Source organism: Aquarana catesbeiana, linkage group LG01 (assembly GCF_042186555.1).
Source record: "Aquarana catesbeiana isolate 2022-GZ linkage group LG01, ASM4218655v1, whole genome shotgun sequence".
Lineage (NCBI taxonomy): Eukaryota > Metazoa > Chordata > Amphibia > Anura > Ranidae > Aquarana > Aquarana catesbeiana.
In genome coordinates, this window is record NC_133324.1 from 364,755,001 (window position 1) to 364,773,390 (window position 18,390).

Sequence of the window (18,390 nt, forward strand, 5' to 3'; positions counted from 1 at the left end):
TTGCAAGATTTGTACAGAGACAAAATATGAAGAAAGTTGTGTGTATTCCAGGATGCATTGCATGTGTTTAATTATTTTGCCTTTTAAAGGCAGTGCTGTACTCCACATAAAAAAGGAAAGCCGTGTAAGGTATATATATATGTTACTGTATATAGTACACGCACATGAACTTTAATGGCATCCCAGTCTAAGTCCGTAGGGCTCAATATTGAGTTGGCCCACCCTTTGCAGCTATAACAGCTTCAACTCTTCTGGGAAGGCTGTCCACAAGGTTTAGGAGTGTGTCTATGGGAATGTTTGATTATTCTTCCAGAAGCGCATTTGTGAGGTCAGGCACTGATGTTGGACAAGAAGTCCTGGCTCACAGTCTCTGCTCTAATTCATCCCAAAGGTGTTCTATCGGGTTGAGGTCAGGACTCTGTGCAGGCCAGTCAAGTTCCTCCACCCCAAACTCACTTCATGTCTTTATGGACCTTGTTTGTGCAATGGTCCAAATCATTTGGTGGAGGGGGGATTATGGTGTGAGGTTGTTTTTCAGGGGTTGGGCTTGGCCCCTTAACCTCCCTGGCGGTAATCCTGAGTGTGGCTCGGGGTTAAATTTCAGTACCATTAGCGGTAACCCCAAGCCTCACTCAGGATTGCATTGCAGAATGCTGGTCCCGGTTACTTACCTTGTCACCAGGATCCTGCGATGTCCCCCCCGCTGTATCTGTGGGCTGTGTCCCCTGCCCGATGCTCTGTGTGCCGGGCTCCGTTCTCTGCGAACGTTGCAATGCATGGGGGCAGAGCCCGACGGCAAATTCAAAAAGTACACAAAACATAACACATACGGCACACTGTAAACTTACAGATTACATTGCTGTATCAAATCATTTCACATCCCTTTTGTCCCCAATGCTTTGTCCAATGCCCTGCATGCAGTTTTATATTATATATACTGTTCTTTCTGCCTGGAAATTTGAGAATGTCCATGGCAACCAGAAAGTGTCCCTTTACGTCAAAAGTGGTTTTAGACCAGCTAGAAAACAGCGATAGTAAATTAGAACACTTGCAGAATTGAGCGATAGTGAATTGTGGGGAAATTAATTTTATTATTATTATATTATTATTTTTTATAATTATTTAGAAATATTTTTTATATAATAATTTTCGTGTGTCAAACTTTCTCATACCCGGGATGTCTGCTAGATTCTTGTTTTGACAGGTTTAAGTGTGTTATTACTAAGAATTACAGGCCCACAATATAAAACGCCAAATTTCTATGCAAAATAATGTACCGCTTTGAGATTCAAAAATCTGACATAATCATATCGCCAGGGAGGCTACGGGAACTCTTAAGGCGTCAGCATACCAAGACATTTTGGATAATTTCGGGCTCCCAACCTTGTAAGAACAGTTTGGGGATGGCCCCTTCCTATTCCAATATGACTGCGCACCAGTGCACAAAGCAAGATCTATAAAGACATGGATGGATGAGTTTGGGGTGGAGGAACTTGACTGGCCTGTACAGAGTCCTGACCTCAACCCAATAGAACACCTTTGGGATGAATTAGAGCGTAGACTGTGAGCCAGGTCTTCTCGTTCACATCAGTGCCTGACCTCACAAATGCACTTGAAAAAATGATCAAACATTCCCATAGACACATTCCTAAACCTTGTGGACAGCCTTCCCAGAAGAGTTGAAGCTGGTATAGCTGCAAAGGGTGGGCCAACTCAATATTGAACCCTATTGACTATTACTGGGATGCTATTAAAGTTCATGTGCATTTAAAGGCAGGCGTCACAATAATTTTGGTAATAAAGTGTATGCTTGAGGCATTCTCCTAATAATTACTGTGTTATTTTTTGTAAATTGGATCCTCATGTTTGCTGAATAAACACATAAATGTACATGTGCATAGTGTATGGGAGGCCTCAACACATCTGGCAAATAGTACACTGATGTTCAACATGTACAGTGTAGTATTAGTTTTCCACACACATTCAACATCCAAATAATACTGCTTTTGCACCTTCTGGTCCATTCAGGTGCATAAAGGAATGCACAAAATAAACAAATATGGCCAAGTCTCCATGCAATGAAATTAGCATACTACAAGCAATGCAGCATACAAAAGGAAGCTGGGAAAGGAAAAAGGAAGTGCTGCCAGAGCAATAAGAAGTAGTAGTAGTAGTAGTAGTAGTAGTAGAAGTAGTAGTATCTATCTTTGCAATTTCCATTTCAAGCAGCAATGTCGCTTGACATATGCATAACTGTTTTTAAAGCAATATGTGCAGCAAAAAAGCACTAACACTTATTTCAGTGCACACACAAGCACAATATTATTCACTTAAAACATTGAAAAAACAAGGCATGTAACTAGATAACAGCAGAGCTTTTTTTTCAGCTGGAACATGGTGGAACTCTGTTCAGCCACCTCCAACACTGGCCCTGTGCTCACCATTCACCACTTTCACTTCTAAACTTAGAAGCCCGTCTTCTGTATTCACAAATTACATTGCAGCTTTCCCACAAAACTCCCTCTGCCCCTACACTCAGAGCTGGGACAAGGAAGGGGCAGCTAGCTGATTGCATGGTGTTCATGGGCAGTAGAGGGGCGTCGGGTGGTAAGCTACCCCATGATGCCCATCTCTTGCTTAGTGGGGGAGAGGTAAAGGGGTGTGCACTGTGTGCAAAAGGAATCAGCGGACATAGAAGGTGCTAGTGCAGGGTGGCGCTTTTTAGAAAGGTAAACATGTAGAAGATGATGGAGCTTTGAGGGGAAACCCGAAGATGAGGGCATTGGTGAGGGGGTTATGTGTAGAGGTGAGGAGTACATTCAGATGTTAGAGCTGAGGAGGGGTTTAGAACAGAGATGTGGTTGAAGGATGCAGAGGGAAGGAGCTTTGGAAGAGGGCTGAACCTTGCACTCTGTGAGTAAGGCACTCCTTAATCCTGCACCCTGTGCATAAAGCACTTCTGAAACCTGCACCTGTGTGTAAAGCACTACCGAACCCTGTACCGAGGTAAGGAGTGAGTTACTCTGTGAGTAACTCACTCCTTACCTAGGCACCCTGTGCGCAAAGCACTCCTGAACTGTGCATTCTGTGTATAGCACAATTCTGAACCCAGCACCCTGTGCGTAGAGCAATCCTGAACCCTGCACCCTCTGTGTAATGCACTGCTGAATCCTGTACCCTGTGTGAAGCACAATTCTGAATCATGAACCCTGCACCCTGTGAGTAATGCACTTCTGAACCCTGCACTCAGTGCATAGCACAATCCTGAACCCTGTGCATAGAGCAATCCTGAACCCTGCGCCCTGTGTGTAGCACAATCCTGAACCCTGTGTGTAATGCACTTCTGAATCCTGCACCCTGTACAAAGCACAATCCTGAACCCTGCACCCTGTATGTAATGCACTTCTGAATTCTGCACAATGTGCATGGCACAATCCTGAACCCTAGACTCTGTGAGTAGTGTAATCCTTGACTCTGCAACCTGTGAGTAATGCACTCCTGAACCTTGCGGTCTGTTTGTAGTGCAAAGCTGAACCCTGCACTCCTGAACCCTGCCTCCTGTGCATAGCACAAACCTGAACTTTGTGCATTGTGCACTACTGAATCCTTCCACATTTTGTGTAATGCACACCTGAACCCTGACACCCTGTGTTTTATGCACTGCTGGTTTTAGTTAACAATGGCTCTTTAGGACCCCCCTCCTCCCCCCACTTTTAGAGCAATTTGGCTACACCCACCATTTGACACAGAAAGTGGCACATCCTTATTTTCATCCATGAGTGGGGAGTGTGCATTCTGGCACCTATTCTATGACAAAAAAGCCCTGGATAACAAATATGCAAATATAAGACTTAAAATTGTGTGCCATATGGCAACAATCTAAAATATTCAGAAGACAATTTTTTAAAAACCTTTACAGCTCATCAGTGTAGAGTTAATAAAAAATAATGGCTGTAAAATTATTAATCTTACACCTGTGTTTGTGACGGTATCCAATATGTGTTAAGCAATTATCATTTATGTACACATGTGCATCCTGGGGGTACACGTGTTTATGTACTGTAAATGCATAGGGGTGGGCTTGTGGGTACCTTACATTTTTAGTTAACTGAATTTTTTTTATTATTATTTTTTTTCCTATACTTCACTTTTTTTTTACAACTGTTTTAACATCGAATTCTAGGTCTGAGTAATGCTCATGTTTAATGCAAGGGATGTTAAACAGCAGTTTGATAGACCAATGAACATTTGTGAAAATCACATTTTTATTTTAGATATGCCACCACTTAGCTGGCATGCATTCAAATGCTGGAGCCTATCCTCAATAACAAACCACACTTGTTAGTAAATTCCATACACACATTATGACCAATGCAATGGCATAAATGCATAAGTTTTACTAAATTAGGCCCTTATTCTTCCATTCCTGCATACAACTAATCTGCTACACTTATATGGGATATTTAAACAACTGTCTACATTGCCTGTACAAGTAAATATTATACAAAAAAAAAAAAAAAACTTTGAAATATTTAGAAAAAGCATGTATGAAAGAAAAAATAGCCAATTATCATGTAGTATTAATAATTAGAAAAACTAATTTAAAACCAGGAATTTAAAATGTCAATTTAAAAAGCTCAGCATGAGATAAATGTTTAAAGATTTTAGAATTCCCCCTGCATGTACTGTATCTGCTGTATATCACTTGTTGAATGCTGTAAGGGGCCAGTCTGTTTACATAGTATAAACAGATCAGGAACCCTGTGTGGCCTTCTCCACCTCTTGCTAATGATAATTGGGAGGAGCATTCAATGAAGGAAACACACTGGTTGTCTTTTTGACAATACCAAAGAGTACCTGGAAGCTTTTGTAAACTGCTTGTATCTGTATGCTATGGAGGAAAGGAAGAGGCTGCTTTTATTTTCTGTTGTGCAGAATATGTTCTTTCTAAGACCCTTTGTGAACATGGATTAGCTTTACAGACGGACATTTCACGTACTTGGCTTTATTCATTACTAATCAGCTCAAGGAGAATTTTACAAAAAATTGTCTTTTTCCAGAAAATGCACTGGAGAGACCATATTAGGTAAGTGTTTGTGCTAAACAAATGCCTACAGTATGTGTATTTTTTTAAATGTATTGAGCACATGTGTTGAGCATGTGTGTTTTATTTGTGTTGTATTAGTTTATACTGATTTATACCATTATCAAATATTTAATTGTTTATAAATATTTTAAGTAGCTAAAGTTCATACAAGTGTATAAGCAAGAATAAAAAGCCCCACAAACCACCAGCTAGCTGACATCCTACCATATCTACTTGGCCTTCAAAATGTGGAAAATTATGATGGCATCCATGTGGAGATCTAAGGGATATGATGGAAAATACAGTCCATTACAGGCTGCTGATGATGATTATATAACAAACATTTTCAGGATATGCAATTAAATAAATATTCAACTAATACGCATTGATATTCTTCATTATAATGATTATGCAAGCAATTTTGAAAAAGTATCCTTTAACAAATTTATTGTGAAAAAAAAAAGTTAAGCTACAAACATATTTTGGGATTATTTTATGTGACTTGCACAATTTTGGGTTGCTTATTTTTTTCAATTGTTTGACCTTAGAACAGAAACAGCTGTTTTTTTCAACTGGAACTGCACTTTTCAATGAATGACTATGATGTGTTAAACCAGGGATCCTCAAACTACGGCCCTCCAGCTGTTGCGGAACTACACATCCCATGAGGCATTGTAAAACTCTGACATTCACAGACATTACTAGGCATGATGGGAATTGTAGTTCCTGAACAACTGGAGGGCCGTAGTTTGAAGAACCCTGTGTTAAACTTTCATGAAATCTTTATAAAAATTCAGGGAGGGTGGATTATAATAGAAAGATTAGGGTGGTTCAAACATCATGGTTTTGAATATAACCCAGAAAAACTGGATTTTTTTTTCCGTTTTTAGCCTTATAGCTCTGGCAATACATGCATCTAGACTAAGACATATAGCAAAGTTATGAGAATAAATCTTAATGTAAATACACCCTGCTGAAAAATAAATCAAAATAAAAGTAAACTATGCATGATTTAAAATTGCAACTGTCATGAGAGAAATATGTGAAACGCCATTGCTAGCTTCTTTATCCAATTTCTAATTTCCTGGTTGTGCGTGGATTGAATACTTCTGAGTCATAGACCTGGAGCAAGCATGCAACCAATAAAAAAATAAGAGAGCATTTAGAATTCCTAAAAAGAAGTGAAGTTGACTCAGATGGTTGGATGTGTCATTGTCATCATAACGTGAGTAATTTCAAAAATTGGGATTTTTAAGGCAATGTAACAATGGATTTGAGTAAAAAATGAATTTATTGACACAAATATAAGTTCATAACATACACAAGTAAACTTCCATAATGATTTAGATTTAAAAGATCATAATGCATGATAATGGAGAGAATGATGATAGACAGTGATACATCTTACTACGAGATACAATAACCAACAGTGCAAAAAGTTGGCGTCAAGTAGCAGTGTTCCAACGCGTTTCAACATATAGCAAAAAAAGAGTCTTCCTCAGGGAAAATTGTATCACAATATTTTTCATGCATATTTTTGGTCGCCATGCTTTGGAATCCTTAAATTTATCCCGTTGTCTTGTAGAGGATGCAGGGCAGCGTGGGCTATTGAGGATTGGGACCCCCTCACTCTGGCACTGGGAATGCACTTTATCGTTCTCTGACAAATTATTATTATTATTATACAGTATTTATATAGCGCCAACAGTTTACGTAGCGCTTTACAACTTGAGGGTAGACAGTACAAGTACAATACAATTTGATACAGTAGGAATCAGAGGGCCCTGCTCCTTAGAGCTTACAATCTAAGAGGACAAATGCATGAAAAATGTTGTGATACAATTTTCTTATATTTGTATCAAAAAATGAATTTTTTACTCAAATCCACTGTTACATTGCCTTAAAAATCCCAATTAGAGGTTTATAATTGTTTTTGCATTTAGAATTCCTTATCGCTATATGCTATACTTTTTCTGGGTCAATGATAAAGAAAGTATGAAACGCGAAGGGCCATTATGACAGCCAGGGAACAAGCATTTCAAGAAGAGGAGTGGGAAATGGCATTCTATTTATTACTCTTATTGCAGATTTATTTATTTATTTTTCCTTATTTATATCGTTGGTATGTAGTACAATAAGATGAAAAAAAAAATCATATATACATAAATGCACAAATGTAATATTGTGGCATTCACTGCATTTTAAACATAAGACATAACAAAAAAAGGCCAAATCTCAAATTAATCATCTCCTACAATATTGCTTTTTGACTTTGCTTGCCAATGTCACAAGTTATTACAAACGTTCACGGCGCTGCTGTCTAAACACATAAATAGTCCCAACTGTCTGCTTTGCTGCTTCCAAATCTGTTTGCTGAATACCAGATTATAGGGCCTCAGCAGGCACAAACTTAATTTTGCAAAGTATATTTTTTATCTATTAAAACACAGTAAGGCAATGTAACATTTTGAGTGCCTCAGAATGTTTTTTTTAAATACTGTGGGAATTTACAGATTTGGATGTCAATTGCTACACTGAAAATGTCAATTTCCAATTAGGAGAGCTCTCAGTGCAATGCACAGATAGAGGCTTGAGCGTAGTGTAGAAAGCGGCCAGGAAGAAGCAGAGAATGATTTGGTATTGATGTTTGCTGAGTCAAAATTACTCTGTTAAGCGTGTGGATAAAAACAATTAACTTTTCTGCCAAATCAACTGTGGTGTGCTCTCATGCTAATACTAATTGTTTTAGAGTTTTCTTAGTACAGTGTGTTAAGAGGGACGCTTTTTGATGGAGTTTTGCAATGACCTGTAAATATAGCCTGGGGCTTTTAAGATTTTCATTTTCACACATGGCTGCACCAGCTAGAAACTGCCGTAGCGTTTTTGTTACTTTTCATTACAAACTCCCCCAGTTCAGGTATCTTTGCTGCATTTCTCCTTCCTATTTCTTTGTCACACTGATTAAATGTTCCATTGCCAATGCTCCAGCAGTTTAGCATTAAAGGCTTGATATTTGGGATATCTAATTATCAGTGATCCCTGCAGCACTGGAGTGGCTCCTATGCTCTATTATTGATGTATTCACCCCAAGGGAAAAGGGAAAGGAAATAATATTGGATTTTCTTATCTCTTATATGATGAAATAAAATTTACAGTCCATCACATAAATGATTCTGGGTCAATTGTGTTTGATTGTGTTTGTAATGCTTTGTTCTTTTATATAAGATTTAAAAAAAAAAAAACGGTAGAATGTTATGAAATGCTTTTTTTATGTAGTTTGTGAAAGTTTTGAAATTTGGACTGTGGTGCAAGGGATACAAAATTCTAACTGGCTGCTAGTTGGCTTTCTGTGGGACTTCAAAACAGTTCTTCAGTCATTTCTGCAGAAATGAAAAGTCAGCAGCTACAAAAACTGTAGTTGCTGATTTTTAATGAACAGACACTCACCTGTCCAAGGATCCAGCGCTGTCCCCACCCGCCCCCGGTTCTTCACCAGTCTTCGGATTCTCGGCACCGGCATATTAACTGTGGGTGGCCAGCTGTGACTCTAAGCGGCTTCACAGCTGGCTTCCCACAATGCATGCACGAGCCGTCCTGCACTTTGGGGATGAAAGAGAAGCAAGATATACCTGTGCTCTAATCCCAATAGCTTGTACATGCATATAATGACTTTGTGAATGGTCCCACAGCCTTCTGGGACCTGTGACATGTCCTACAAGGTTGCAGGGAGAGGGGAGAACAACTTTTGTACAGCTCGCCAAGGCAATCCAAGCGAAAGTGGGAGCAGGTACCTGTCAAGACTAGGTACCCCCCCCAAAAAAAAAACAATGTTCCAAATATGACAGAGGAGGAGGAAAAGCAGAACTTCCCTTTTGGGTGAATTCCCGGTTTATTATACCCATGTCTATGACAAATGGCCTCTCTTCCTACAGCTGCTTTGGAAGACTATGAACATTCCCACTGGTCAAAATGGTGGGCTGACAGTGTTTCTGAGAACCTACATTGCACACTAAAGAAGATCACAGCTTTGGGCCTTTATGACATGCCGGTTCCCACATTAGAACTTATGGGGGTAGGAACATGGGACAAGGGCCCTATGAAACAGGAAGCTTTTGTTAGGACCCCTTTAATTCTATTTGGCATTGAGACTTTTTTTTGGAGATCTGCCATGGAGTAGACAAGCCTGTCTCCTGCCAGCATGATGTATCTTGATTTTTGTGCAGAAGCATTGGTCTCACTGCAGAGGATCAAGCGTCCCCCTGCCAAGGCAAACCTAGAACGCTGTAATCAATACAAAGCTCATGCTCCTTGCTGATTGGAGAGCTCTAGTTCTAATTCAGCAGTGTGTGTGTTAGACCTCTGCAGGAAGACCACTGTTTCCAAATAGAAAGCAGTGGTCCTTCTCTGCAGCATGGTGGCAGGAACCAAACCTTTCTACTTAGGCTGTGGCTGCTTCTGAAGACAACAAACTGTAATGTCTTTTGGTTTCTGAATGCAGCTGAAATGTATTTTGATGATTTAAACTGAATTTTCAGTTAAGTTTAAATAGAGAAAAATAAAAGTGGCTGTTGCAAAAAGCATGCTAACAATCAAATACTTATTTTTTTTAACCTGTTCAAAAGAATAACAGGTGGAATGTAAATGACTACTATTGTAAACAGCATCTCAATAGATTTTTTTTTTCCTTTTATTATTCCACTAAATTCCTATATGCCTTTATGCATCATGCTTTGAATACTTTGGTGAAGTAAATAAATAAAAAAAATATTCTGCAAGATACTGTTATGGATTTAAAAAAAATGCACATGGCTAAGAAATGTTAGACACAAAAGGGTTGATTTACTAAAATGCAAAATCTGGTGCACCTGTGCATGGTAACCAATCAGCTTCTATCTTCAATTTGTTAAATTAAGCTTTGACCAAAAAAAAAAAAACCTGGAAGCTGATTGGCTACCATGCACTACTGTACCAGATTTTGCACTCTCCGTTTTGGTAAATCAACCCCCAAAAGGTTTTCATGGAGCTCACAAGGTAAATGACAGTCTCAGACCTAGTCATGATGTCTTTGTGATTAGGGACTCTGGCTGGCCCTGGATGCAGACAGTTTGCATCCTGGGATGGCATTTCTGGTTGCATACCCACTGGCCGCATCTAATTGAACAGTTTCTATGTGGCCATCACACAGGGTGAGGCTTTGTCCAGAAACAATGTTTTGCCTCTTCTGAATGCAGCAGCCTGTCTGCTCTTAATTGCCCATCTGAATGAGATTTAAATCTGGGTACACACTACATGAATTTCTTCCTTAGGAACTAGCCAAAATTTGCTATGTGGATGTCCCTGTTAGCCTGCTCAACATCCTCCAATTGAAGAATCAAAGGAGCCAGGTGGAAAATTACCTGCTAAACAGCTGCTGCATCCAATTACAGGCAGTCCCCTAGTTACAAACATCTGACTTACATACGACTCCTACAAACGGAGGGAGACAGGAAGTGAGAGGAAATCTACCCCTAGCAAGCAAAATTCTCTCCTGTAAGAGTTAATATGGGAAAAAGTTGTCTCCACTGATGCTTTATCACCAGTCCATGTTTTCCTAACAGCCCAAAATTTTCAAAATTCAATTGTCATTGGGACAGAAAGTGAGGTAAAATCTTCTGAAGAGGGGCACAGACAGCAAAACAAATGTTACAGGGGTGTCAACCCTTTCCTATGCTATTCAAAAAGCTTAAAAATAGTTTTTAGGCTTGAGCTACACTTAAAAAATTTACCTGTTGCGACTTACAAACAGGTTCAACTTAAGAACAAACCTACAGACCCTGTCTTACTTGTAACTCGGGGACAGCCTATAGATGCATCTCCTGTTTGGGTATTCTGACAGGAGCCATTCTGTATAGCGTAGCTGGATGGAATCTGTTATGCCGTGTACACACGGGCAGACTTTACAGCATCAAAGGTCCGACGGTCTTTCCGACGGACTTTCGCCAGACTTCCGCCGGACTTTAGAATGAACGGACTTGCCTACACACGATCACACCAAAGTCCGATGGATTCGTACGTGATGAAGTACGACCGGACTAAAATAAGGAAGTTGATAGCCATTAGCCAATAGCTGCCTTGGCGTCGGTTTTCGTCCGTCGGACTAGCATACAGACGAACGGATTTTTCAAATGGACGCGAGTCCGTCGGAAAGATTTGAAACATGTTCCAAATCTAAAGTCCGTCTAATTTTCGATCGAAAAAGTCCGCTGCAGGTCCGACGAAGCCCACACACGGTCGAATTGTCCGACGGATTCGTCCCGTCGGACCAGTCCGGTCGAAAAGTCCGCCCGTGTTTACACGTCATTAGATTATTTCCATTCAGCCTAAAGGTTGATTGAAATGAATCTATGTGTATATACCCAGCTTAAAAAGATACTCTTGCGATTAGAGCGCTCCCAGGAGATACTGATTAATCACTCATTTCCATGGCTTGCTTTATTCTGCCACTAGCGTAATTGATGGCCTAGATAAATAACAAATGCACTAAAGATCCTTTGCTGTTTTGCACATTTTAGAACCCTTCCACAGGCTTTGCTCTGTTGAAAAGGGTCAGTTAGCTTGTTTATATAGTGGGTCATGACACTAACACTAACACTGTGTTTTCTTTCTGTTTATCAGGCTCGTTGTAATAACATTGACAGTGTTGGCTTTTCCCTTTCAGAGAGGTAAGCTTTATTCCCTCTTTTTAAGTTCCTAGCTGACAGCTGACACTGAAGGTGAATCTGATCATCTGGTAGCTTATTATGAAATCATTAGAATACCTACCTTTCATCCTATATGTACTGTATATCAATTATTTTCTGTTTGTTTGGAAATGCCTATGAAGTCGTCATGACCTCTAGATAATCTCTTTTCGTCTCCAGTGCACCTTCAGCAAAAAATAGAATATTAAACAAACATTTGCAACCTTTAAGATTACTATATTGCCGCATACACACGATCGGATTTTCCGACGGGAAATGTTGGATGTGAGCTTGTTGGCGGTAAGTCCTACCGTGTGTATGCTCCATCGGACATTTGTTGTCGGACTTTCCACCAACAAATGTTGGCTAGCAGGTTCTCAAATTTGTTTGTTGTCAGACTTTCTGATCGTGGGTACACAAGTCCGTCGGACAAAAGTCCATGCATGCTCACAATCAAGTACGACCCGGAAGCGCTCGGTCTTGTAAAACTAGCACTCGTATAGGAGATATCAGGTACGTCTTGTACGTCACTACGTTCGTAATTGTTGGCCAACATTTGTGTGACCGTGTGTATGCAAGACAAGTTGGTGCCAACATCCTTTGAACAAAAATCCACGGTTTTGTTGTCGGAAAGTTCGATTGTGTGTACGGGTCATAAGACTCCACAGTGTGCCAATACTGTCCTTTACAATTCATACACTGATGCATTAGTTCATTGAAAGGGCTTGTATTGCGAGAAATCTTGCCTGTGCAAAGTGGGCTTAAAGTGTTACTAAACCCAGGACCCTGCATTCGCTATATCTGGTCTTCCACAGTACTGTACACAGAACATGGAAATGCAATTATTTTAGTAAATATAAACTGTTAGTTTCTATCAGTGTCTTTTTAAGGCATGTTGAAGGAGTTTTCATTTTACTCTGACTGTCCTATGAGGCTGCAGGACCCCTGACCCTCTGTCTGGACAGTGCTGATTGGCCCTGTGTCCATCACATGCACCCTCCCAAGAAAAAAAAAATGCTCTAGCAATACTCACCAAACTGAGCATGTGCAGAGTTCCCCCAAGGCTCTGTACTATTAGGAGATGGATTAGGGACTTTGGAAGAACACATTGATCAGAGAAGACAGGATCAAACATCCTTTTTACACAATGCAGAGGATTAACCCCTAAGGTTCCACAGTGAGTATAACAAGCATGCTTTACTGCATATACACACTGATTTTACTGTTGTGGGTTTAGTAACACTTTAAAGCAGAACTCCTGGCAAACAACAAGACAGTTGGAATACATATTAGTAAGCTGTTTTACCTGCTGAAGGATTTTTAATTCTACAGTCAGGCTGCAAAGGAAGAACAAAATATGGCATTTATATATATATATATATATATATATATATATATACAGTCAGGTCCATAAATATTGGGACATCGACACAATTCTAATCTTTTTGGCTCTATACACCACCACAGTGGATTTGAAATGAAACAAACAAAATGTGATTTAACTGCAGAGGGTATTTACATCCAAATCAGGTGAACGGTGTAGGAATTACAACAGTTTGTATATGTGCCTCCCACTTTTTAAGGGACCAAAAGTAATGGGACAGATTAACAATCATCCATCAAACTTTCACTTTTTAATACTTGGTTGCAAATCCTTTGCAGTCAATTACAGCCTGAAGTCTGGAACACATAGACATCACCAGACGCTGGGTTTCATCCCTGGTGATGCTCTGCCAGGCCTCTACTGCAACTGTCTTCAGTTCCTGCTTGTTCTTGGGGCATTTTCCCTTCAGTTTTGTCTTCAGCAAGTGAAATGCATGCTCAATGGGATTCAGGTCAGGTGATTGACTTGGCCATTGCATAACATTCCACTTCTTTCCCTTAAAAAACTCTTTGGTTGCTTTCTCAGTATGCTTTGGGTCATTGTCCATCTGCACTGTGAAGCGCCGTCCAATGAGTTCTGAAGCATTTTGCGGAATATGAGCATATAATATTGCCCAAAACACTTCAGAATTCATCCTGCTGCTTTTGTCAGCAGTCACATCATCAATAAATACAAGAGAACCAGTTTGATTGGCAGCCATACATGCCCACACCATGACACTACCACCACCATGCTTCACTGATAAAGTAGTATGCTTTGGATCATGAGCAGTTCTTTTCCTTCTCCATACTCTTCTCTTCCCATCACTCTGGTACAAGTTGATCTTGGTCTCATCTGTCCATAGGATGTTGTTCCAGAACTGTGAAGGCTTTTTTAGATGTTGTTTGGCAAACTCTAATCTGGCCTTCCTGTTTTTGAGGCTCACCAATGGTTTACATCTTGTGGTGAACCCTCTGTATTCACACTGGTGAAGTCTTCTCTTGATTGTTGACTTGGACACACATACACCTACCTCCTGGAGAGTTGTTGATCTGGCCAACTGTTGTGAAGGGTGTTTTCTTCACCAGGGAAAGAATTCTTTGGTCATCCACCACAGTTGTTTTCCGTGGTCTTCCGGGTCTTTTGGTGTTGCTAAGCTCACCGGTGCATTCTTACTTTTTAAGGATGTTCCAAACAGTTGATTTGGCCACACCTAATGTTTTTGCTATCTCTGATGGGTTTGTTTTTGTTTTTCAGCCTAATGATGGCTTGCTTCATTGATCGTGACAGCTCTTTGGATCTCATATTGAGAGTTGACAGCAACAGATTCCAAATGCAAATAGCACACTTGAAATGAACTCTGGACCTTTTATCTGCTCCTTGTAAATGGGATAATGAGGGAATAGCACACACCTGGCCATGGAACAGCTGAGCAGCCAATTGTACCATTACTTTTGGTCCCTTAAAAAGTGGGAGGCACATATACAAAATGTTGTAATTCATACACCGTTCACCTGATTTGGATGTAAATACCCTTAAATTAAAGCTGAAAATCTGCAGTTAAAGCACATCTTGTTCGTTTCATTTCAAATCCATTGTGGTGGTGTATAGAGCCAAAAAGATTAGAATTGTGTTGATGTCCCAATATTTATGGACCTGACTGTATATATATATATATATATATATATATATATATATATATATATATATATATTAGTTCTCATGTTATAAACATGGTTGGTAGGAGGTACCTGAAATAGCATAATCTAAACCAAAACAGATGTGCAGGGAAAAAGGGGGGTGGGGCCAGTAGGGTTTTAGTGGTAATGGGAAAAAAAAAGACAATCCTATAACAGGATTCATCAAAAACACTCACCCCTAAAAGCACATACAAAGAGGTTGACAGTGAACCAAAAAACAGTTCTTGAATATATTGAAAGCTGCCCAGTGCTGCATCGGGATCTGGGTCTCTAGCAGTTTGGGTCTCCACCTGCACAATACTCCAATTAACAGCATTTGCATTCCCTAAGCAGTGTTATCGTTTGGAGAACTCTGTAGGGTGAATGTTGGACTACTGGAGGCCCAGTCACTGGACTCATTGTGAGACCAGTCATCTGTATCTTCAGTGTGCTGCTGGCATAAGGCAACTTGTTAAGCACAAACACATAATAATTAGAATAGAAAAACTGACTACATAGCAATATTAAAAAGAAAGCATTTAATATTAGATTAGATTAGATTAGATTGTAAGCTCTTCTGAGCAGGGCCCTCTTAATCCTATTGTATTGTATTGTATTATATTATAACTGTATTGTCTCCCTTTTATATTGTAAAGCGCTGCGTAAACTGTTGGCGCTATATAAATCCTGAATAATAATAAAAAATAATAATAATAATATGGCTTTAAATATTTAGCTGTTTGGCTGAAGTCCACCCTTAATTCCCAGAAATAATTCAAAACTATGAGGTCTTTATTGCACAGCCCAATGTCCTCTATGAATAGGCAATGAAATTAAGTATTCAGCACACATTCCAAATGATCAAGGGTCCACTGACACTTGTTAAAAAGTGAGCGATTATCAATTGAATGCAGACTTCAGCATCTGTTAGCACTATACATTTAGACCCCTTTCACACTGGGGTGTTGGGGCCGTCAGCAGTAAAGCACCGCTTTGCCAGCGGTTCTGCAGTGGTGCCCATTCAGTTAAATGGGCAGGAGCGGTGAAGGAGCGGTGTATATCCAAAGATGCTGCATTCAGGACATTTTTTAGCATCCTGCCAGTGCACCGCTCCAGTGTGAAAGCCCTTAAGCTAATATCTTGCCTTCCTTCTGCCCACTTCATGCTCAAGTACTTGGTGGGTGCAGCTCAGTGATGTGCAATTTAAAACAGGTGCGTTGGATGTGCTGTAACACCTGCTGCACCTTTTTCAAGTCCTCAATTTAGCTACTGTCAGTCTTCTAAAGTTGTCCATACTGTACATTGAATTTTGGTTTATTATCCTTTCACTAAGCTTTACAAAATTAAATTTGTGTGTGGCCTAGTCAGTATTAATTGATCAACAAAAGTAGATTAGTTCAAGTGTGTTTGGATCCTAGCCTCAACCCACCTGCCTGGACTAAGTTCCAAGCATACCCAAGCTTATTATAACTGGGGGTGTATTAAAGACTCACATGTATAAGATGGCCCTTAAAGTAAGGGTTTTTATGTTGATATAATTGTAAGGCAAATTTTTAAATAAGTAGTGAAAAGCTAACTGCTTGGGAGGGATCTGGTATGGATTGTAAGGGGAAACCCAACACAAGAAAAAAACAAACAAAAAAAACCCCAAAGCTTACCACTCAATATCGATATCAGACCCTCCAGATTTGTTGCAGATTTAACCCATTGCAAAAAGAAATTAAATGGAATTGGGCCCCCCCCCCTCAAAACCATACCAGGCTCTTAATCAAATCATGCAGCCTGGCAGACCAGGAAAGGGAGGCATCTGCACTGCTTTCTTTTGCTGCATCATAACAGACCACATGCCCTCAACATGGGGGGGGGGGGTCAGATGAACATGTTGATGAGAAACTCTGGTCCAATGATTGTGGATGTGTAGGGGGGAATCTAGAAGCCCTCTTTAAGATTGGGGGGCCCCAAATATCCCCCCCAAGTGAATGAGTAAGGAGTATATAGTACTCTTTATCATTCACAAAGCAATGTCACAATAAACACACATAATTGTTTGATGAGAGTTTAATTAAAATAACTAAAACCGCTTAAATACAGTATTGTAAATCTAGCATCAACCACGATGATTGTCACACACTGATCGTCCAAAGAAAAAAACATCAAAGAAAAAAACATCAATATCTTGACCCATAGACTTATGCAGCACTCCCACCAGTAGTGACAGCATTCCAGAAATGTTATTAGGTTATTCACAAGTGGGAGAGAATATGGTGAGATCACTGATCAAATATGGACATGACCATGTTTGATCAGTGATGTCAACACCACTCTGCCCTTTTGCTTACATAGCTTGGGGTTATGTGACTTGGGGTTAAGTGAATGGGGACGGTGACAGCACCTACCAACATTAAAATAAAGGACAAACATTTCAGAAAAATAAAAAGTAATCTAGTAACTACATCTAAGAATCCATGAGCTGAATATATTTTATTTTCTGGACTTAGATATGGTTTAATATTACAAACTCTGTCAACAATCATGGTACATTTTTCTGTCTGTTTTCCAAATTTTAGGAAGTGCAAAGGCGATATCCGAAGCCTTTAATAGTTTGTATGCAAAGTCTGAACCTCAACAGGTAAATGGAACCAGGGTCATGGATATACTACATGAGATGAACAGAAGCACTGGGGTCAGAAGGCTACCAAACACTGAAGCACTTATCCCTTTCACTGGTCTTACTGAAAGTAAGTAGCCAGACTCTGTGAAATGAGTTTCCATTAAATTACCGCTAATGGATCCTGGAGAAACACAAATACATTTTAATAAATTAATTTTAATTGGGATGACATTTTATCCAGTCATTTTGCACATAATTGCTTTCCTACGAGTTCTAAAATAAACCATGCTAGGTTTCTTTTTCTTAGGTAGTTAAACCTGAAGCGGTAGTAAACAGAGATATATGGCACATTTTCTTCTCTAGCATAGCCTTCAATGTCAGCATCTTAATTCTGGACTGTGCACATGTTACAAATGATGTAGAAACAAGTTGTATTTTTGAGTGGATTATCCTTTAATATGCTTAGAAAAAAGGAAACTCATTATGTCACAAGCATTTTACACTGAAAATACGTTTACTCCAGTCAAAACTATCTATTTTTCATTTTGCATGTGTGAAAGAGTTCTGTCAAAAGAAATCAAGGTGAAATTTACCATTAACCACTTGAGTCTCCAGACCCTTTTCACACTAACCCCCTAATATCCCACATTTTATTTTTCTTTCAGTGATGTCTTGGTTCCCCACATTTTATGTTTTGAGTTCTGTAGTTTATCCTAACGTATTATACATTGTCTTTTTCTGGATAGCTAGGGTCTTAATTTTGCTGAAGTTAGGTTTGAAGCATAACTGTCAACAAGCAGTTAGAAACATGTGTAACTTTTATTTAACCACTTTAATACCGGGCACTTTCATCTGCTGCCTGCCTAGGCCAATTTTCTGTGCTCTCGCATTTTTAATGACAATTCCGGGGTTATACAACACTGTATCCCAAT

The 18,390-nt window shown here is 39.6% G+C and overlaps 1 protein-coding gene across 1 annotated transcript in view; it reads left to right on the forward strand.

Annotated features, from left to right (window-relative positions):
- Positions 1 to 4,751: 4,751 nt before the first annotated feature.
- The window catches only part of LOC141139965 (cryptic protein-like), a 34,085-nt gene continuing 20,446 nt past the window's right edge, over positions 4,752 to 18,390 (forward strand). Inside the window, exons 1-3 of the mRNA XM_073626653.1 lie at positions 4,752 to 5,086; positions 11,741 to 11,787; positions 17,415 to 17,585. Coding sequence (XP_073482754.1) covers positions 5,064 to 5,086; positions 11,741 to 11,787; positions 17,415 to 17,585 — 241 coding nt within the window. The 5' untranslated portion in view covers positions 4,752 to 5,063. The remainder of the gene's footprint in view (positions 5,087 to 11,740; positions 11,788 to 17,414; positions 17,586 to 18,390) is intronic.